This window comes from Arachis hypogaea, chromosome 3, assembly GCF_003086295.3.
Source record: "Arachis hypogaea cultivar Tifrunner chromosome 3, arahy.Tifrunner.gnm2.J5K5, whole genome shotgun sequence".
NCBI classification, from domain to species: Eukaryota; Viridiplantae; Streptophyta; class Magnoliopsida; order Fabales; family Fabaceae; genus Arachis; species Arachis hypogaea.
The window spans coordinates 2,855,850-2,878,949 of NC_092038.1; the positions used below are offsets into that span (position 1 = coordinate 2,855,850).

The 23,100-nt window shown below is 30.8% G+C and overlaps 1 protein-coding gene across 1 annotated transcript; it reads left to right on the forward strand.

Annotated features, from left to right (window-relative positions):
• Positions 1-18,216: 18,216 nt before the first annotated feature.
• On the forward strand, positions 18,217-20,046 carry LOC112787621 (dof zinc finger protein DOF3.6). The gene is made up of 2 exons (XM_025830380.2): positions 18,217-18,564; positions 18,828-20,046. Exons 1-2 carry the CDS (start codon positions 18,514-18,516, stop codon positions 19,761-19,763), a joined length of 987 nt encoding a protein of 328 aa, XP_025686165.1. The 5' UTR covers positions 18,217-18,513; the 3' UTR covers positions 19,764-20,046.
• Positions 20,047-23,100: the final 3,054 nt, after the last annotated feature.

Below are 23,100 nucleotides of genomic sequence, written 5' to 3' on the forward strand. Positions count from 1 at the left end.
TGTGGCAAATTCAATTCATGGAACACTGCTACGTAATATACCCCTTTTCCATTTTTCAGTCTCTGTCTCGGAAAGTAATCCACTTATATATTATCCTTACAATATTCTTAAACATATATTTATGTATTTATATATGCATTTTAAAAATAAGATTTTAAATTGAGTCTTGAAATTAAAATATAATTTTATCTTTTAAAAATAAATTTAAATTGATCGAATGTTCAACTTACTCGTCTATTTAAATAAGGGTTAGCAAGTTCGAATTTTGTTTTAGTTAACGATGAGAAAATACTATAAAAAGAAAATTATTAATGTTAAAAATAAATAATTGTAATCCAAGTCAAATAATTAGATGGCTTGAAATGTAGTAAGCACAAAAGTGTGTAATTTATAGCATATAAATGTGATTATGGGAATAATTAAGAATAATATAATTAAGGGAGGAGACAAAAAAAAAGTAGGTAGGGGAATGCTTTTTGACGCCCCCACTTAGTAGAGAAGAGAGGTTGGTCCCATACACTCTGATTTGTATATCTCATGCACGTGCATGGCTCTCTTTCTAGTTTCTAAATTGCAAGAGAGTGAGTGAGAGAGGACAAATGGACTCAGGATTAAGGCTGCAATTTTGGTGGCTTTACAACTATAATTTCGCTAAATTAATTAATAAGTGGTAAGCTTTTTCTCTTTTTCTTCCAGGAAAAATGAGCAAAAAAGCAGGAACCTGTCAAAAACAGATAGGGAATTAGATTCCAACACCACCAACCCCTCTCTCCCCCAACCTTCTTCTTCAACCGTTAATAAAACTTGCATACACTTCCACTTTTCATCAGATAATCCTTTTTTTATCTACTAAATGAATTCATAATAAAATGTGTGGCCAAAACTAAAACTTATATCACATGCAAAACAAATATATTAATGGATCCCGCTGGGGAGACAATGGACTATTTGTACAATATGTACAATGGTTATTGAGTTATGAAATGAACATCTCCTGTACTATTTAGAATAACCATCTGAGTACAAGGGATAATAAACATCTTCTCGAAAAATTAGTTTAATTTTTTGGTTTACCAAAGATCGAACTCTTGACCTTTCGGATCTAACGCTTTAATACCATGTCATGATACCACTCATCCCAAAAGCTTCAGCTGATGGGAAAATATAACACTAATAATTATATCTCTAATACTCCATAAACCTCCATTGTACACATTGTATAAATATTTCATTGGCTCCTCATACTTTTCCTATATTAATAGATCACTGTTTAATTTTTCTCAACATATATATATATATATATATATATATATATATATATATATATATTATATATTATATATATATTATATATATATATATATATATATATATATATATATATATATATATTGAAGGAGAGTTAGAAGACAGCAACTTTTGTGATTTGTAACTATCAAATAGCTATCAATAATAATTTTAATGGTATGAGATTTTATCCAATGGCTCACTTTTCTTTGTTGATTACATACTAGACAAAATTTAATAAAGTTGCTGGCCCTAGACTTTTTTTTTTATTATATTTCTCAAGTCAAGAATTATCGAAACTCCATTTAAGAAGTTGTGGTTAGCCAATAAATTAATACATACGAAAAGTAAAATTCAAACCTCCCAATCTCCCAACACTTATTTAATTACTCAACATATTATTATTAAATTTTGATGAACTACTAAAATTCTGAATGTAATTAATTAATGGCACCTACTCTTATTCAATATCTACAATTAACTCTTATTAAGTGATGTTTACACTACACCATTAGGCCTAACACATCACAAATTAAACGTGTCCACCCTGTCTAAACCTAATTTAGGATCAAATGAGAAATGACTAATAAATTTAAGCTGTATATATATGAAGAGATATTGAGAATGCTAAATACTTTTGAGACGTGACAATATTAATTAAAAATTATATAATATATATGTTTAACAAACTAACGAATTGAATAATATAATTATATTAATGAGGAAATATATTATAGGATGCTTATTTCTAAACTTTTGTTAAAATAATAGCTTAGATGCCTCGATCGGTAGCGTTTTTTTTGCCCCCTTGGAAGGCTCATTTCAAGCAATTATTAGCTTATTTCTTTCTTCTTCTTATTTTTTTTATTTTTAGGATTATTAACTGATCAATATATTTCCTTAATTTTATGTGAACGAATTTCCATCGTATTTGTGTGTAGGTGTGTGCATATATACATTTTTTTAAAAGAAAGAGTTCAATACATATGTAGAGCAATACAAACAAATAAAACATAACAGTTGTATAATTTTTATGTCATTTTTGACATTGCCATCGACAATATGAATTATTTATAACACAATTCTGTGACATATGAAAAGGATTGTTCCACACAATTTCTAACTCCTGTTGTCTTGTTGTGAAAAATGACATCATTTTTGTGTAACCATATAGACCATATCACTAAGAAGAAATCAACTAGTCAATACTTACATACTTCTTTTTTCATTGACACAGATCTCCAACTCTCAAATTACTCTTTTACAGTATCAGGGATAATTCACTTCTGTTCAAATACCAAGGCTCAAGCACACCACACTTACCAAGAGTACTCACGAATAATAAACAGATATTATATATTTTCAGAAAAATATTGTTAGCTTTTGTTTTTAAATTAATCGAGTTGCATCTTTAATTATATATCAATCATGCTACGTGTATATTAAAATTAACTACTAGAATCAGTTATTAGTATAAAATATATATTAAAATATAAAATATACACTAAAAATAAATTAAATAACATATATATTTATTACACAAATACATGATTTTAGTAATTAATTTTAGTATAACAATTTTAATTATACATAGATAGATATTCATGCATGGTCAACATATATCGTATTCATAATTTTTAAATAATGAAGTAATAGTTTGTTTTGCACAAAAAGTTATTATAATTAAGCTCACTACCTTTGCAAAAGAATGACAATTTAAATGCTTTACGTAATTACGTCTACTTGACATTTTAGGGGAGAAATTGAGTGGACGGAATTTCTAATCAGTGATGAGTTGCGTCTAAAGTGATTGCACGATTGAATTTTACAATTATTATAGCAATATTATCCATTCTACTAGGGTTTCGATTTTATTTTCTATTCTTTTTTTCCCTTGCTGATAGTTCCGGTAGCAAAATTCGATCAGTAGAGAGTTTATTACTAAAAGTTAAACAATACGTATAGTAATGTTATTTTAGATTGTAATTTATAAACATGTTATAGATATAATTATTTATATATTTTTTTTATTAACTTAAAGTTTTTATGAAGAATCTATTATGAGTTAGTATCATAATTTTTATGATAAAAAAATATAATTAAAATTCAATTTTTATTGATAAAAAATAGCATAGGAATAAATTAAAGAAAAATAACGTGTATTTGTAACTATAGTATATCTTGATATATATATATATATATATATATATATATATATATATATATATATATACGCGAGTAATAATATTTGTAAGGGTATCCTATGCTATAGTTTAATTCTCTTTTAGTCGCAATCTTTTTAAACCACTTTAAGACATTTTGATTTGAAAGAGACTCGTGATTCAAGTAAACTTCATGCAAAAAACACTCAGTACGTTTACGGATTTTTCTACAATAGATACCAATAAACCAAGCAAACTCAACGGATTGGATGACATACCATAATCCCAAAAATTTTAATATTGAGTTCAATTCGGTCATATTAGTTAATTTTTTAATTTTTTTTATTTTAAATTATAATCGTAAATGTTAAATCTTCTAATAAGAAAAATTAATTAATATTAAATAATTAAAAATTAATTTGTACACTTTTTTTAATATTTATTCACTACTCAAAAAAATAACTTATATCAACGGAACTAAAGAAAGAAAAAAGGACATGAACGGATTTTTCTTGAAAAAAACAAAAGTTGGTCCATGCATCTATATATTTATTTTCATTTTCCATATAATAACTAGTCCTCATTTTATGTACTTTCTCGGTTCCCTTACGTTGGAACCAAAATTGATACTGAAAAATGATTTTCTGCTGCCTCTCTATTAGCTTTATGTGGAATATATATACATACACATCAGTCTAACAAACTAACAAACTAGCTAACAAACTAACAAACCCCTAATCTAATGGAAGAGATTCCTCTCTAAATAAGGCTAACTAACTGCGTGCAGTAAATAAATAACAACAATCTGCTAATACTCCCCCTCAAGTTGGTGAAAAAATGTTAATGATTCCCAACTTGCTGATTAAGTTCTTAAACAAGGTAGGCTGTACAGCTTTTGTTAAAACATCAGCAAGCTGATGTCCTGACTTCACATGCACCAACTTCACGGTACCGTCCTGTACACGTTCTCGAGCAAAATGACAATCCATTTCGATATGCTTGGTACGCTCATGGAAGGTGGGATTCTCTGCAATGTGGATTGCAGCTTTGCTGTCACAGAAAATGAAGGGCGGATTAACTTGTATCTCAAAATCCTGAAGCAGCCGCATAATCCATACAACTTCAGCCGTGACATTGGCAAGTGCTCGATACTCTGCCTCAGCCGTGGACCTCGAAACGGTGTCTTGTTTCTTCGACTTCCATGAGATTAGAGAATCGCCAAGGAAGACGCAATAGCCGGTAGTGGATCGTCTGGTTTCGGTACAGCTTCCCCAATCAGCATCCCCATATGCCTTGATCGATAAAGGGGAAGAAACCGAAAAAAGCAAGCCCTGTCCAGGTGCAGCCTTTAAATACCGCAAAACATGATAGACAGCATCCAAATGGGTAGTGCGAGGAGAAGACATGTATTGGCTCAGCTTGTTCACAGCAAAGCAAATATCCGGTCTTGAAATAGTGAGGTAAAGCAACCTGCCAATCATCCTCCTATATTGCCCCGCATCCTCGAGCAAATCCTCATCAGTGGCAGTAAGTTTTATGTTTGGATCCAAGGGTACAGAGGCAGGTTTACAATCCAAAAAACCAGTGTCTTCAAGCAAAGACAGGGTGTAATTTCGTTGAGACAAACAAATGCCTTCCTTAGATTTTGCTATCTCCAATCCAAGGAAGTACTTTAAGGGGCCAAGCACCTTGAGTTTGAAAAGACCCTGCAAAGTTTGCTGAGTTTGGGCAACCATATCACCAAGTTTACTAGCAACAATGATGTCGTCGACATATACAAGCACCATAACAAGTGAATCACCTGTTCCTTTATGAAATAGAGAATAATCTGATTTGGATTGAGTGAAACCAGCACCAAGTAAAGCAGTGGAGAACTTGGTAAACCATTGCCTCGAAGCCTGTCTCAAGCCATAAATTGACCTGTTTAGTTTGCATACAAGCTTCTCCCCCTGCTCCCCCTTGCTGGCATATCCCTGAGGTAGTTGCATATACACCTCCTCATCAAGATCACCATTCAAGAAGGCATTATTAATGTCTAGCTGCAACAATTTCCAATTCTTCACAGCAGCAACAGCAAGGAGTAAACGAACAGTGGTGAGTTTGGCAACCGGTGAAAAAGTCTCCTTATAGTCTACACCAGCTTGTTGAGTGTTTCCTCTAGCAACCAAACGAGCCTTGCATCTATCAACTGACCCATCTTGCTTGCGCTTCACCTTATACACCCATCGACAACTAATACAATGTTTTCCGATCGGAAGCGGAACTACCTCCCATGTACGGTTATTCTCCATAGCTTGTAATTCCTCAGCCATAGCTTGTTGCCATTGAGGATACTTGGCAGCTTGGTGATAAAATTGGGGTTCATAAAAATCGGAAACTTGCATACAATAATCCTTGTATGCTGGACTCAATCTCTCATAAGAACAAAAATGCACCATCGCCAAAGGATTCACCACATTGTTGCAATGGTAGTCTGTAAGATAGGTAGGTACCCTATGGAGTCGCTGACTTCTTCTCAATGGCTGTGGGTTCTCAGCTCGTGGCTGTGTCACAACAGGGACAGGTGTAGCTGGAGCAACAAGTTGAGGTGTATTAAGGGAAACTTCAATTGGCTTAGGAAGGACATGATCATCAAAAGGATCAGGTAAGGAAGAATAAGTGTTGCCAAGCTTGAAGGGAAAATTCAATTCATGAAAAATCACATCCCTTGAAATAAAGAACTTCCTATTCTTGAGATCATAGAGTTTGTACCCTTTGTAACCTCGTGGGTAGCCAAGAAAAACTGCTGGAATGGCTCTAGGTGAGAACTTGTTCCTAGAGGAAGGTAAAGTCGAAGCATAGGCAAGGCATCCGAACACCTTCAAGTCTTCATATGCAGGTGCCTTATTGTAAAGTAATTGATAAGGGGACTTCCAGCCAAGAGTAGAAGAGGGAGATCTATTGATCAAAAAGGCTGCAGTAGCAATACATTCACCCCAGAAATAAAGTGGGACACCGGATTGATAATACAAGCTCCTTGCTACATTCAAAAGGTGTTGATGCTTCCGTTCCACCACCGAATTTTGTTGTGGTCGCTCAACACAACTGTATTGGTGAAGAGAACCTTTTGATTTTAAGAAATCGGTAAGAGCTAACTCAGGTGCATTGTCAGACCGAATCTTCTTAATCACAGCGCCAAACTGAGTGTGAACCATGGCAAAAAATTCTTTAATGAAGGTCGTAGCATCAGATTTGGCCTTCAACAAATAAATCCAGGTATATCGACTATGATCATCTACCAAAGTGAGAAAATATCGCTCCCCCAAATGCGTAGCAACATGATAAGGACCCCAAGTGTCGCAGTGTATCAATGAGAAGCATTCGGACTCCTGATTATTGTTGGAAACGAATGGCAACCGTTTTTGCTTGGACAAAGGGCATATGTCACAAAGGAAAATTTTATTAGAAGATGAAGAATTACAATTCAAGGGCAAATGTTGCAAAACAGGAAAAGAAAGGTGGCCTAATCTATGGTGCCACAATTTTGCACTTATTGCATTACAGGAATCAGAAATGGCTAACGTATTGGCACAATCTGCACTATTACATGTAGGTGCATTAACATTGACAGCTGGTGTGTGTGTGTAAACATACAATCCATGTTTCAATTCACCTTTCCCAATCATCTTGGAGTTCAGGTGGTCCTGAATCACAAAGCCAACATCAGAAAGGAGAATATAAAGGTGCTGCTTTAACAATAAGGAACTCACTGAAATCAGGTTAATTTTGAATGAAGGCACATACAAAACTTCAGTAAGTGTGAGGGTTTGAGATAATGAAACAGAACCAGAAGCAAGCACAGGTATGCGAGTATGATCAGGGAGAACCACAAATTTATTTGCAAACCAAATTGAAGGTTTGAAATTGTCCAAAGTACAGGTCACATGACAAGTTGCGCCAGAATCTAAGATCCATGATTTAACTCCAAGTGCAGAAATTAAAGCAGCAGAGAAAAGTTTACCTTCCCCTGCGCTTGAAGCTTCAGCAGTGATAATAGGGGGCATTGTGGATGGGACTTGTGTAGATAGGAGTGATATTAATTGTTGATACTGTTGAGAAGTGAGCTGAAGAGGAATGTCCTGACTTGTGTCCACATGATTGACCCGAACTGTGGCTGGACTTTGCTTCTTGTAATTAGGTGGATAACCATGTAACTTGTAGCATTTATCCTTGGTGTGGCCGAGTAAACCGCAGTGAGCACAGAGAGGCTTATCTTTCTTCCCTGGACGGATCTTGGAGTTAAAGTGTGTGTTCTTCACGGCAAAAGCCAGTTGCGTCTCATTGCTTGTTGGAGGAGCAAGAGTCAGTCCTCGTTGCCGCTCTTCTTGAACGATTAGCGAGAAAACTTCAGAGATGCTAGGCAAAGGCTTCATCAAGAGAATTTGGCTCCGAACTTGATGGTACACATCATTCAACCCCATCAAGAAGACAAGAACATATTCCTCATCAGCATGAGCTAAAAATTCACGAGCACCACCACAATTACAGCGTACTGAAGGTCGAAAATGGCATAATTCCTCCCACACACACTTCAGCTTAGTAAAAAACTGAGAGACAGAGAGAGAATCCTGTTTCAGATTGATTAACTCCTTTCGCAGTTCATAGATTCGAGGACCGTTCTTTTGCTGAAATCGGTGACCTAGATCTATCCAAATCTCATGAGCAGAACCAGCAAAAATCAAGCTCGATGCGATCTCCTTGGAGACAGAGTTGAGAATCCAGGTGCTGACGATGTCGTTCAGACGACGCCAGCGGAGCTTGGAAGAGTGAGACGCACCTTCCTCAGGCGGCGGAATCGTGCCGTCAACAAATCCAAGTTTGTTTTTGCCATTGAGCGCCATTTCCATCGATCTCTTCCATGAAGGATAATTGTCACCGGTGAGCACTTGCGAGACCAAGGCAAGGTTCGGTTGATCGGAGGAATGGAGCAGAAAAGGATCGGCTTCATCAATTGCCGCCATTGCAGAAAGAAAATTGAAGGTTGGAGAGAAGGGAGAAGAGAAGAAATAGAAGAAGGTTCGAGAAAGAGGGAGAAGATCAGAGAAGAACGCAGAGAAGTATGAGAAATTCTTCTGATATCATGTTGGAACCAAAATTGATACTGAAAAATGATTTTCTGCTGCCTCTCTATTAGCTTTATGTGGAATATATATACATACACATCAGTCTAACAAACTAACAAACTAGCTAACAAACTAACAAACCCCTAATCTAATGGAAGAGATTCCTCTCTAAATAAGGCTAACTAACTGCGTGCAGTAAATAAATAACAACAATCTGCTAATACCTTATTTTGAATAAAACCATATATTATCATCCTTTTTACCTAATAATTAAGTTAAAATATAAGAATTAAAAAAATTAATTTTGATGTTTGAGTAAAATTATTTTATATATACATCTAATTACATAATGTTACATTAACAAAAATAATAATATTTTATATTGACTGTAAAAGAACAATGATAACTGTGTAAAACGTTTTATATTATTAGTGCGTGTGTTAAAATTAAATTCTAAAAAAAATATTTTAGAATTTGGAAGCTAGAAAACGATAAAACAAACTTGATAGGAATGGGAAAAGAAAGCAAAGAGGAAGAAGATAGTGAGAAGTATGTAAAGAAGATGCATGGAAATGAAATGATGAGATATAGTGGGGATTGAGAAGAGGGTGATACACCATATATTAATTGGTGTTGGGTTTGTAGCAATAGCAATATAGCAATGGCATAGTTATCTTTATTTCCAAAAAAAAATTTAAATTTCCATGATATCCACTAAAATAGGGCATATATTCCGAAGCAGGCAAATGTAAGGAAAGTGGTGCATTCGTGGGACCCACAAAGTGGTGAGTTGGCACCAAGGATTCCATTGTCGACCGCAAGCATCTCATCCCAAAAATCATTGCCTTTGATTCCCTCTAGCTATGCCTTTTTTTTCTCTTCCTTTCTTCATTTGAAATTTCTTCATTTGAACTACACTAATTAATAATACAATATTTTAAAAGTATTGTTATATATATATATATATATATATATATATATATATATATTTTAGTTTGTATTCTCAATAATGAGCAAAATATATTTTCTATTCAAAATATTTGTAATGTTAAAATTTTGGTATATTCATAAGAATTTAATTTTAATATATTTATAATATAAAATATTTTATATAATTATCTAATTATTTTTTTAAATAAAAAAATTCGAACTTATAATTTTTAGGTAAGTATAAAAAAATTATATTATTTGAGTTATAACTCGTTGGCTATCATATTTGTTTTTTAGATAATCATCTATATAATTAATATAAATTTAATTATTTTTATTAACGTGATATTACATAACTAGATGTATGTGTAAAATTATTTTATAGCGATAATGTATTAAAATTATTTTTTTATTCATAATTTAAAATATAAATACGTTAATTTTAAAAATATGAAAATCATAAAATTTCTAATTTTTTAAGTACACTTATTAAGATATTTAAGGAAAAATATTATAAAATATAGTTTTATTTTTAAGATTCGTTTTTTAAAAAATTATTATATATGGAAACAATTAACCAAACTCATTTTTATACGTGATGCTTTTTCATGTATTTAAATTTTGACGAAAGGGAAACAATAATAAGTTGTTTTAACACCGATAGATATTTCTTTACACGTAGCTACGACACGAATTTAATTAAGACAAGTTATTAGCAAAATAAAAAACAAATCTGTGACTCCAGCATAACATATCAATAATAGATTCATATTTTAATTTTGAAGGGCAATATATATATATATATATATATATATATATATATAAGTGTGAGATATTAAGGTACATTAATTAGATGACAATGTTTGACTTGGGCCCCACGAGTCCACTCCCATGCAGAAGAAGAAGCATAAGCCTTCCTTTACTTTATGAATTTAATTTGTCGATGGCCACACTTCTCAGCTTCTATTTGCTCTGCATCATTATCATGACCAGCTCCTCCATTCTCCACTTCTGATGTTTTTCCTATATATATCCTCATCATTTTCCCAGGTTTAGATTCTTTTGTTTTCCTTGTTTTGTTAATTAAATTCTACTTGCTTTGAAATTGTTGGTTTGGATGAGGCTCCAAAATAAAATTGGAATGACACCAAATAATAGATACTATATTTACTTTTTTTTTTAAATATACATTTTTAAAATATATTATTTATGCATTATCCAACTTTTTGTAAACATAAGTGTAATTAGATATTTTTTAAATATTATTTTTTATTCAATTTTGTTAACATTAATTTAAAAAATTAAAATAAATACATACAAATATATTTATTATTTTTTTAATTTAAAACAAATCTAAAAAAATAGAATAATCAAATTAAAATTCAAAATTTAAATTTAAAATTTTTTAACAATAACACAACTTATATAAAAATTTTAAATATTCCTTTAAACACATATTTTAACTAGTTATCTCTCCTCTACAATAACCAAATAAAACCTTTCCTCCGTAAAAATTTAAAACTCAGAGTTGCAGCACCTCTCCTTCTCGCCGTGTTCGTCTTCTCCCGCGCCTTGCATTTTTTCCTGCGACAAGTTCCCCTCACAAAGAATTTCTCCATCCGCGACGCGTAGCTCCCCACGCCTCCTCCGTCCCAGGTCTCTTCCACCGTCGTGATCCTTCTCCATCTAAAGTAATTCTATTTGCACAACTATGTTTGATAACGTGGGGTTTTATAATATGAATGTAATTTGAATGTGTTAAATCTTAATTTTTACTATTATGTTGATTTCGAGTTTGAAATATTAGTGTAATTTAAATGTATAATGATTTAATTTTAGATGTATTCATATTATTCATATTAATATTGGATGTGTTTATATTTTTACTGTGCCATTTTTAATTGTTCATAAATTAGATACGAGAGTATTGTTCTTGCAAGTAGTGTTCATTAGTTTAGAAATTTTGGATGTATTCAAATACATAGCGAAAAAAACTCAACTAATAATAAAATAAGATATTAATTTTTTTTTAAATTTTGGATGTGTTTATATCGTTCATTTCATCTTGGATGTGTTTTCGATTAAAATTTTAAGTTTAATCTTATAATACATAGATGTATTGAAAGAGATCTCTACGTGTGGTGTGATCGTGGATCGTGATGCACTAGAAGAGAAAGCAAATAAAAAGCAAATAACTTTTTTGATTTTTTAAACCATCCGTATGTAAAAGTGAATATTTAATTTACTAAATAATAATAAATCCTTAAAAATAGGAGAAATAATTAATTAAAAAATTAAAATAATATATTATTAAATTTAAAAGTTAACCAAAGATTGAATTTTAAAGAATAAATAGCATTTTTTTTGTAAAATCTTCAATACTAAAAGTTTAAAATAATAGTTAAAAATATATAAATAACGATATTTTTAATATATTTTTTTTGAGTACTGCTATATATACAAGTCTTTGTGACATACAAATCATATAAGTCACTTACATAACGCGTGCGTAAAATCACGTTGTTTCTCTTTGTATCCCACGTTCCTCCTCCTTATCCTCCTCCTCTTCCTTCTTTTTCTCATTTTTCTTTGTGTTTTTCCTTCTTTTCTTCACGTGTTTCATCTTCATCGTCGTTTTTTTTATTATTGTTGTTGTTGCTGTAGCATTTTTTCTCTCCTCCTCTTTCTATTGATTTTGCAATATTATATACTTTTTTCTTCTTTGTTTGATTTTTTCCTCACAAGAAGAATTGTGAGAATATGAAATACGAAGATGAAGAAGAAAACGAGGTAGCAAAAGATGAGGAGGAGGAGGAAGAGGAAGAGTTTTGAATTATGTAGAACTTATCAGCACATATACACAAAAAATTCTTAAACAATACACTCGAATATCTTCGTGTTACACCCTATTAAGTTAAGTATATAAATAATGTTAAATTGATGATGACGAACATTATTTTATTGGGTTAAACACCCAATTAATTTTGATTATGTTTAATTAGTGTTGCAGGCCAAAAAAATATAATTACAGCAGTCTAAACAGATAAAAACATAAACAAGACTTTCGGTGGGCTCTCTAACACTCGAAGCCCAAAGAGAAAGTGCAGAAAGATCAGCTGGGCTGAATGGAAATTAAATCTGACCGAAGTCCAAGTAGATTTTACCAAGCTGAAGTATTTCAAAACCAACATTCACAAGTTTGCTTCAGTCAAAATCAGAAAGAGAGAGAGAGAGCTTCAGTTTCCTTGTTCAGTTCACTAGAGAAGAAAGAAAGAGAAAGGTAATACTCAAAAGGTAGTGTCTAATCACCCAATTTAAAGCAAGTTGATTTATTTCCATTTGCATGTAATATACTTTCTTTACTCCTCCAAATTTTTGCAACTCCAATTTGGGATAAATGGAGAAAGTGTTCTCTAATAATCACTACTGTAAATCAAAGGCTAAAATTGATTCTTGGGGACAAAGCACTTGTTCAAGGGTTCAGATTTTGATTTACCATTAAAATATTTCTCTTTGCTGATCTGATGTCTTTGGTCAAGCAAAATGACTAGCTTTAAAATTTCTAATTTGGAGTTAATTGAAGAAAGTAAAATGACAAGTTTGGGAAGCACACAACTCGAAGAATTGACTAAGAAAATATCCAAACAGCAACTTGACAGAAGGTACAAAAAGATTTTTTTTTTCATTTTTGAAGGTAAGGAGAGAGAATCAGGCCATGAGTTTTGCTTTGAAGAGCTTCTCTGTGAAGAGTTCATCAATTTGGACAGTATTTTCTAAATTAAAGAAGCATTCCGCCAAGATGTTCATCAATTTGGACAATGTTTTATAAATTAAAGAAGTATTCCGCCAAGATGAAGAACTTAATCAGAGGCTGCTAAATTCGGTTCAACTTATAGCAATAGAGGCTGTTAATGCTTCAATCTTCTTCATGTTTTACAGTTTGTATTTCATTTTCAATGTATACCTTTTTGTAATTTCTTGAGAGGTAAAAGGTTGAAAGAGAGAAATCAAGAAAAAGCCTATGAGTGACAAGAAGCTAAATGAAACACTTGAGAGAAAAGTCTAGAGAGTGATTTCAGAGTTCTTTAGGTTGTTTCATATGTCTTGTATCTTGTACCTGTAAGGTGCTTATTTCTAAGTTGGGTTAGCACTTAGAGTGAATAGTTAGATATTAGCATAACCAAATCAAGTTAGGAAAGAACTTGAGAGAGAAAGGATTGAGTGAGTCCTAAAAAATTGGTGTATGTAATGCTTTAACTATAGTGGAAATTCCACTACTGTTGTGGTGGAGACTGGATGTAGGTTGCATTGTATAAGGCAACTAAACCAGGATACATGCATGTGTTATCTTTCTTCTCTTTCTCTAAGTTCTGTTTTCTGATATTAAATTGTCTTATAAAATTTTCGCTACACAGTTCAAACAGATTTTAACGGTAACTTTGATATTAAAGACTTAATTCAGTAAAGCAAAAGAAGGCCATAGATTCAACCCCCTTTCTCTAAGTCTTCTGCAACATTCACACCAAAATTTGCTGCAAATATAGAAAAATGTTTCCTCTAATGCTATATTTTTTTTCTTCTTTTTTTCCTTATTTCTTTTTTCTTTTAGTTGAATGAATGTAAGTTCATTCTCTTCCAAGTAATTTGCAGTATTATGTGTTTTTTTTATTTGATTTTTTTGTTTTTATTCTTGTTAAAAGAGTAAAACAAGAAGAAACTTGAGAAGGTAAAATAAAAAGAAAAAGATGAATAAGAAAAAGAAGAAGAAGAAGATGGGGATAATGATAAAAAAAAGAAGAAGCTGCAGAAGATGAGGAGGAAGAGGAAGAATTTTGAATTATGCAAAACTTATCAGTACACATGCACCAAAAATTCTTAAACAATACACTCAAATATCTTCGTATTACACCCAAACATCTTCATGTTATACCCAAATTTGCTGCAAATACAGAAAAATATTTCTCTAATACTGTATTTTTTAATTCTTCTTTTATTCCTTATTTCTTTCTTTCTTTTAGTTGAATGAATGTAAGTTCATCATCTTCCAAGTAATTTTGCAGCATTATGTATTTTTTTCTTCTTTGTTTGATTTTTTTGTCTTTATTCTTGTTAAAAGAGTAAAATAAGAAAAACTTAAGAAGATAAAACAAGAAAAAAATGAATAAGAAAAAAAAAAAGATGATGATAATGAAAAAGAAGAAGAAGAATCAGCAGAAGATGAGAAAGAGGAAGAAGAAGAGTTTTGAATTATGCAGAACTTATCAGCACACATACACCGAAATTCATAAACAATACACTCAAATATCTTCGTATTACACCCAAATATTTTCGTGTTACTCTCAAATTTGCTGTAAATACAGAAAAATATTTTCTTTAATGTAGAACTTTTACATTACATTCAATTCAAACCATCAACGATGAAAGACTATTCACTTATAGAATCATAAACTACTAACGAAAAAATTAACTAGAAACGAAACCACACTTCATCCACTTGATTGGATTCAAAACAATAATCAATTTCGTTCTGGTTCAATTGACAATCTGAACTTAAATTATTCATTATTTTCAACAACGAGATAACTGATGATGGAGGAGAGGGATAAGGAGAAGGAGAAAAATGAATGAGGAGAAGAAATTTCAATGAAAAAAGAAGGAAGAAGAAGAGGAGGAGGAGGAGGAGGAGGAGGTGGTGGTGGTGTTGGTGACGATGATAACGAAAGAGAAAAATAACGAAGAAGAAGAATGTGCAGTAATGACATAAAGAAAAACGTGCGCGTGTAAATATAAATGACTTATAGAAACTTGTATAAAAAAATAACTTGTATGTAGAGAATAATTATATTTTTTTATGTACAAATATATTTTTAAGGTTTATGTAAAAAATTTTATATAACTATTTTTCTCTTTTTATTTATTTTACACTGATTTTTTTCCAGAACCAATAATAATTAAATTTTAGAAGTTTAGATTATAAAAATTATAATATCATATTATAAAACTATTTTTATCTCAAAATTTAAACTAATAAATAAAGATTCATACAATAATTATCTTACTTTAAGACAATTATATATAATGTCAGTAGCTCCCCCCATGTTGTCTGTTTCTGTTTATCAAATCTTACTCCCTACTTTACAATAGACACAAAAGCAATTAAGTCAAAAAGCAAGTAATAAATAGTTACACACACAGAGTCTCAAAATAATTATTTGTTATGGAGTTGCGATAGGATCATTATTTTTTATTTACTCATTTTGAACTCATAAAAAAAGATTTCAAAATATGTATATATACAAAAAAAAGAAAGAGTTTTCTAACATTGCAAAGCTAATTATGTATATATACAAAAAGTGCATAGATGTGGCACATAATAATGTAGAAGACCAAAATTACTTATCCATGAAGAAATGAGAAGATTGATCTCAATCAAATGACGAAGCTAGCTTAGCTTATATCATATCATTCCCTACATTTACTACTCACCCCAATAGAATGAAGCCTGAGTGTGACTCCGACCCACTAACAAAAAGAATATGTTAATTTTAATGTTAATATATATATGTGTTAATTATTTGTTTTTCTCTCTACCACATTTAAAGAAAAAGGGAAAGCAAAAATAGACAAAAGAAACACGTTATTTAATATGGCGCCCTCAATGTTGAAGTATATTAATTATTGAGCCATTAAAGTTAAGAGGCAACTAGAAGATTTTGTCTAGCTACTTAAAAAGATACTCATGATAAAGTTAGATAAACATAGCAATTTCATGCACTGATGTCACAAGTGATGGTGTTGTGCCCAAAAAGGATCTGACCATAACTTTAGGCCTTGAATTTTTACTACTCTTCATGAGTATAATAAATAATAATAAAAACAAAAAAAATAAAGGTAAGGCAATTAAAGACTACTATAGTACCAATTATTATTATTTTAATATATATATATATATTAAAATAATAATAATATATATATCATATGTATTATATAATACATATGATATATGACAATTTTGCAAACTTCCCTTTTCCCTTTAATGTTTTTCCTCCTGGATTACTTGTCTCATGATCTTTTCTATAATTTCTGGCTCAACTTGCCGCATCCTTGAAGAATTTTTTTTTCTTCAAAATAAATCTTATTTATAATAATAATTATTATTAATTATTGCATGGTGACCACTACCTGGGTGCTTTTCATATAGACTACGTAAATGGAAAATTGGAAGGAAAAAACAAATGGAAAAGGTTAAAGAAGGATTTCACGTTCAGGAAGCATAAACTTACAAAGTTTGAAAGACACTGTCAACATTGTTTCAATAATTGGAAGAAGACCAACATTTGTGTCATGTGCTTGAAAATTTGAATGCATTTCCATTTTGCCTATGCTTTTTTTTTTCTTTCTTAAATGGGTCGGGTAATTAATTTTAACCTTTATCTTTTCCTTCTCAAGTAGCAGTAGTCTCTAGTCAATAGTAGTATTATTAATGGTCCTTCCTCGTCCTTTTTTTTAAATAATTATGTTTGCAATTTAGGAAAATAAACTGACAACTAGAAAATAAATTATGCTCTCTTTTAAGATTAAAAAAGGATAACTTTTTATATAATTGTCAATATTTATCTGAGAGATATTTTATATGCCGTTTAGTAGTCTTCAATAAAAGTTTTAGAAATTAAAAGTCAAAATTAAAATTTCTTAAAAATCAAATTAGTTCAATTTTTTAGATATGTTATCATCATTTTACTATTTTATATTTTTATCATAATAAAATTAATTCTTCCAAAAATTTAAACTGATATAAATTAAAGAGACACGCGTAAATAATTATCTCTAACAAGAGTCTCTTTTAGATTTAATTGAATTTTTGTGTTAACTTTTTTTTTTATTTGTCTTATATTAATTTTTTTTTAAACGTAAAAATTCTAATATTATGTTATGAAACTATTTTTTTAAAATTTAAACTAATAAAGAAAAGTATATAAATAATTATATCATTAACCATTTCAGGCCTTTGAAAATTTGGATGGTTTGTTCATTTATTTTATTTAGCTTTAATATATATATATATATATATATATATATATATATATATATATATATATATATATACCTTTACCTTACATTAAGGGAAATATAATTTTTAATATTTTTTTTACAATTATACTATGCTTATATTATAAATCAGTTACTAAATAAATTTATTCTTACATAAAATATAAAATATGTATTAAAAATAAATTAAACATTATGTGTATATAATAATTTATTTGATGAAAAAAAATCAAATCAAAAGACCCAAAATTTGTCTAATTGAGAAAGTAAGAAAACAAAAATACAGCATAAACAAGAATAAGAATAGAAGAGATCATTTTATTCTATCCCCCTCCCATATATACATGTGTGGTGGCATACACTTTAACTAATTAATTAAGCATTTATGAAGGTATGGATAAAAACCAAATACTATATATGTACGTTTGTAACCCTACAAAGCAGGTGATTCTATCAGCTACATGGTTAAGCATAAATCTTTTTGATTACGTGAGCTCATTCCACCAACATGTTTGAATAGACAGTGATAATTAATTAGTAATTGTAGGTAGAGAAATACAGTGTAATCATATATAATCTGCTTTAATTTTAATTTTAATTTTATGTGTATTATTATTATTCCATGCATGGGAGCCACTAGCAAGCTTAGCTATGATATATGATATGGTGATGGATGGATGGAATTTAAATATAAAATAAAGAAGCTTATAGGTTAAGAAACTTCGTCCACCCAAAAACCCTAAAAATATAATAAAACAAAAAGAGATGAGAATGAATAAGGGAATATAAGCACAAAGTAAAAGAAATTAAAGCAAAGACCTCATCTCTTCATTCCTCCTAAGCTTCTCTCCCTCTCTCTTCAATTCAATGCTCCTTTTTCCCTTTCTTTCTTTCTTTCTTTCTTGCCTCTGGTATTCCCTTAGTGTGATTCTCCACCATCAAACTTTATAAAAAGAAATATCATAAAAAGGATTTCAACCACCATGGTTTTCTCTTCTATTCCAGTCTATGTAGATCCTCCCAATTGGCAGCAGGTAAGTAATTCAACCATTTTTTTTATTTTTATTATTATTTTCCTCTATTTTCAGCCACAGCTTCTCAACCCTAAAGATAAATAAAGCAATTTTTCCTTTTTTTTTCCTTCTTTAATTTTATGCAAAAGATAAAAATTATTCCTATTCCTAACTTTGTAATATCTTCTTGAATATACCAAGATCATGTATATATAACTCAATGATATATAATTTCTTCTTTATTTTTCACCTTTCTTTTTTCTCTTTGATTTATTGATTTTCAGCAACCGAATCATCATCAAGCAAATGTCAATGATAATCCTCACTTACTTCCGCCGCTACCCACACAGGTCCAGGCAGGACCTGTGGGAGGAGGTGGCGCAATTGCTGGCTCGATCAGACCTGGGTCAATGGCTGATCGAGCCAGGCTAGCAAAGATACCACCTCCAGAGGCTGCCCTCAAGTGTCCACGTTGCGATTCGACGAACACCAAGTTCTGTTACTTCAACAATTACAGCCTGTCTCAGCCCCGCCACTTCTGCAAGGCCTGTAGGCGTTACTGGACAAGAGGTGGTGCTCTGAGGAACGTTCCGGTGGGGGGTGGTTGCCGCCGTAACAAGAAGAACAAGAGGAGTAGTAGCCGCTCGAAATCTCCACCAAACAATAACAATGAAAAGCAACAATCTTCGAGTGCAATTCCTTCAAACAACATCCCTCCTCATGAGCTGATTGGTCATCAACCACCAAACCTTCCTTTCATGGCTTCTCTCCAGAATCATCTTAGCCGCTATGGAGTTGCTTCAAACATGGGTCTGAGCTTAACGGATCATCATCATCCTCAGATGGGGTTTGTTGGTAATTCTGCTTCTGCTATAGCTGCAAGTAATGGAGTAGTAGTGGATCAGTGGCGGCTGCAGCAGTTTCCGTTCTTAAACGGTTTTGATTCGAATTCTTCTTCAGCTGCAGTAGCATCATCAATATCATACCCTAACACTTTTCATCATGAAAATGATCAAGGTTCTTCAGGCTTGGTTGACATAGCTGGAAATTCTAGGGTTAATAATCAGATGCAACCACCAGTGAAAATGGAAGAGAACGGATCAAGACCAACAACAACAACAACAACCAACTTGAATGTCTCTCATCATCAATACTATTCTTGGAACACTGATATGTCAGCTCTAGCTGCTTCTTCTTCCACTCCTCATAATCTCTTATAACTTGGATATGTAAACCTACCTCTTCATGCTCATGAATCAACCAAGAAAATTAATGCAAACAAATGGTAGTAATTTCTGGTCATTATTCATTTTCTTTATTTTATGTTTTTTTCTTTTTAATTTAATTGTCTGTACTACATATATATGGGGCTTGATGTGTTTTTATTTTGTATAATTATTATTATTATTATTATTATTATTATTAACTCTGTTTGTGTGTGTGTGTGTGCATGTAATATTTTGTGTGTATGCTATATATATATTATTGTCTCTAATTTCTTAATTTCTAAGTTTAGTTTCATTCACACTCTGATGATATATCTTCTTCAATTCATGCTAGCTAGATCACACTATTGTCTACTGCTTGCACCGTTTTTTTTTTCTTTCTTTTTTTAGCTCACATGAGATTAAGAGATTCTGCTATAACACGATAAAGCAGGGTTACTAGGAAAGAAGAAAAGTGACATTGATATGGTACTAAAGAATGTGCCACTCCACGTTAGCTTTTGAACAAGCCAGTGTGTTTGTCGGAAATAACATGTTTCATTTTTTGTTTAGATAGATCTACCTCAACCTCAATTAGCTTCTGTATTTTAATTAAGTTTAAATCATCTTAATTTTATTAGTTTAATTTGTGATGACACCCTCTTAAATTACTTCATCTTATAATGCATGCATGGCATGAATTTGGTTTGCATGTGATACAAATGCTATTGTTAATTATAAATAATCAATTAAAATAATAATAATTAAATTAAATTAATAAATAATGAATCTATGATAATAGACAGTTATAAATTATTAGTACGATAGGATGATACACAAGTTGGACAAATTTGAAGGTAAAGGAGGTGACAAATCTGACACACATTTTTCGGAGGCCAAAGAAGCCTTAACTTGTTGTAACTCACTCCTTCCATCTTCTTCTTCGTTATTATCTTCTATGTATAATAATTATACATGTACTTTTTCTTTTTCTGCGGATCTTTCTCTTTCACTTCAGTCACTGTGATGAGTACTTCAATTTTCACCAGCCTTTGCTTTGAGACCTAGAAGCTGGAGTTAAATAAGCTTTGCCTCCAACCTTTATTTTCTTTACCATAATAATCTCATCAATTTCTTGGAAACTTAATTGAATAATGTTTGGAAAATTTTGCATTATTCCAAGGAAGCTCCTTGATTTCATATATATATATATATATATAGTACTTTTACATAGGAATATTAGTGTTGGGATCTTTTTCTTTTAAAATAATAAATAATAAAAAGAACTTATAGTGATAATAACATATTGCAAACTAGTGTCCAAAACGGTAAAAATTCATTCTCCAGTTAATTTCATGTAAAGTTGGTAGTTGAGAGTTGTTAGACGACAATTTAGTTAAACTTGTCAAATCATTTAACGACTCTCAACTATCAACTCTGTGAAGTTATATCTGCAATTGAGTTTTCACCATCCAAAACTCTTGCCAGAGATTTAGTATATCATGCATTCATGGTTTTGACTACTAATTAGTAACTTCAAATTTCAATGAGAAAGAGTTCCAAAAATATTATTAAAGTGACTATGATATGACCATGTAAAGTTGGATGCAATATTGGTAAGCGAGTTGTAGTCCCAAAAAAAGTAATAAGATTTAAATTCTGAAGAAGGTAATTGTTGGAATCTCTAAATCATCACCAGGGTAAAAATATGGTAAAGACCTAGAAAGAGTTGGTTATTACTTTAAAGAAAATAAAGACCTAAAGTGAGTTCCTATTATTGTGATTTACTATAATTTCCTTCTTAATTATATTACCCCCCAAATTAGAACATTTTAATAATCAATTTATTTTGGTATAAAATATGCAAGGGATATGAACATTATCCATGTTGGATAATTGTCATTACTTAAAAGTTAATACATACTTTGAAAATAAATGTTTCACAAACAAAATTTTGACAACAAATAAAGGAGGTGAGAGATTTTGATATATAAATATATTGGACATACATCATCAGTCAAGAGTGGTCAAACTTACGATGTTGTAGTTATATTATTATTATGATATTAGATTCAAAAGATGGGACGTTAGTGTTTGTTGGATATGAGAATGAAAGTGGAGAAACGAAGTGTAACCAATTCTAAGAAGACGCCAAAATCCCACTCGAAATCATGCAATTCTATGTTGGACCAAAAACTACTGCTCTGTGTGAAAGTGTTTCTAGAAGTTATTGAGCAGAACAAATAAAAAATATTAGTTAATTAATATAATATAATAAAAAATCCTTTTGGACCATATGTATATTATTAACTACGCACTTGAATTTTGAATGGGAAAGAAAAAGGTTCAATGGTCAAAATAAGCAACCTTTTGTTATGTTTTTTTTTTTTTTTTCCTTCTCTCTTAAACATATATGCATGTGGTCATTTCTCATTATCTCTATTAGCCTATTATTTGTAGGTTGTAGCGAGTGATAGTGCCGTTCAAATTAAATATTACATTACAATAATAATTAGAAACTTTATTAAGTCATTGTAATAATCTAAAGGTAGAGTAGGGGAATTGAAGAATTATTATATATTATGAATTTATTATGTGATGGAAAAGAATAGTGATGATTGAGAAGATGATAACTTTTGTAAGGACCAATGCTGCCTTTGAAGAACGAATAAAGCTCTTCTCTCTGTGTCTTTGGACGTAGGCACTATAATGGGCACCAAGATTCCTAAAATGTCGGTTCCTGTGGGTCTCAAACAAGAAATATTCAACACAGTAGTTTAAAAAAAAAAACAAAGAAGAACAACAATTAGCTAGCTTGATAACTAACTTGAGTTGATAGTGAATTGATAAGTGGTAAATTTATTCATTCCCTTAAGTACGATTGAGAATTCGAATTTTACATTCTCTATATAGTAATTTATTGATTAATAACTATTTTTTTAAATAAAATTTAAATTTATGATAAAGTAATTTTTAATTTATTAAGTGAAAAACTACTATAAAAATATATATAAACAATAAATAATTAATTTTTTTTAATAGTTTGTTAAAGTTTTAAAATAATTATATAAATAAAAATAAGAAAAAGTTTAGGAGCCAACAACTTTATTAAATTCTGGCCAACATGTAACTAATAAAGAAAAATGAACTATTGGATGAAATCTCAGACTAATCTCACACCATTAAAATCATCATTGATGGCTATTTGATGGCTACAAATAACAAAAGTTGCTATCCCCTAGCACTCCTCTAAAAATAAAATGCAATGATAAGATTAAGAATTGTAGTAACTAATCAAATTTTAATTGACGTCTTATTTTTATTTTATTTTTTGGAAAAGTATAGGTAGATA